Source organism: Neopelma chrysocephalum, unplaced genomic scaffold (genome assembly GCF_003984885.1).
Source record: "Neopelma chrysocephalum unplaced genomic scaffold, ASM398488v2 Primary Assembly neopelma1_96635, whole genome shotgun sequence".
NCBI classification, from domain to species: domain Eukaryota; kingdom Metazoa; phylum Chordata; class Aves; order Passeriformes; family Pipridae; genus Neopelma; species Neopelma chrysocephalum.
The window spans coordinates 1-750 of NW_020925280.1; the positions used below are offsets into that span (position 1 = coordinate 1).

Below are 750 nucleotides of genomic sequence, written 5' to 3' on the forward strand. Positions count from 1 at the left end.
CTGAGGGGAGTCCTGGAATTTCTCATCCAGAGCTTCCACGGGGCCCTGAACCAGAGGGAAACCCTTTTCTAATCCCAGTTTTCCAGTTTTCTAATCCCAGTTTTCCAATCCCAGTTTTCCAGTTTTCCAATCCCAGTTTTCCCTCCTTCCCCAGGATGGCGGACACGGACCTTTTCATGGAATGTGAGGAGGAGGAGCTGGAGCCGTGGCAGAAGATCAGCGATGTCATCGAGGATTCCGTGGTGGAGGATTACAATTCCATGGAGAAAACTGCCCCAGGTGATCCCTGCCCTGGAATTCCTCCTCTTCCCAGGGGTTTAACGGGAATGGGAATGGCTGGGAAAAAGGGAATTCTCCTTGCCCTGATCCCAGGGAGGATTTGGGAATGACCAGAGACTGGGAGTCTCATCCCAGCTGGAGTTGGGAATGGGTGGAACGCTCCCAAAATCCCGTCTGGAGTCATCCCAAGCTTCCCCCAGCCTGGGCTGTATCCCTGTGGTTTCCAGGCGGGAATGCCATGGTACCTTCAGGGGGATAATCCCTGGTCCCAGCTCATTCCCTGTGTTATATCCCTGTGTTTTCCAGGTGGGAATGCCATGGTACCTCCAGGAGTAGAGTTCCTGCTGCTGATCCACCCTATCCCATTCCCTGTGTTCTATCCCTGTGTTTCCAGGCGGGAATGCCGTGGTACCTCCAGGAGGATAATCCCTGCTCCCAGCTCATTCCCTGTGTTGTATCCCTGTGTTTTCC

The 750-nt window shown here is 53.9% G+C and overlaps 1 protein-coding gene across 1 annotated transcript in view; it reads left to right on the plus strand.

The window, feature by feature from the left end:
- Positions 1 to 155: 155 nt before the first annotated feature.
- Positions 156 to 750, plus strand: part of POGZ (pogo transposable element derived with ZNF domain) — a 16,943-nt gene continuing 16,348 nt past the window's right edge. Inside the window, exon 1 of the mRNA XM_027708936.1 lies at positions 156 to 279. Coding sequence (XP_027564737.1) covers positions 156 to 279 — 124 coding nt within the window. The remainder of the gene's footprint in view (positions 280 to 750) is intronic.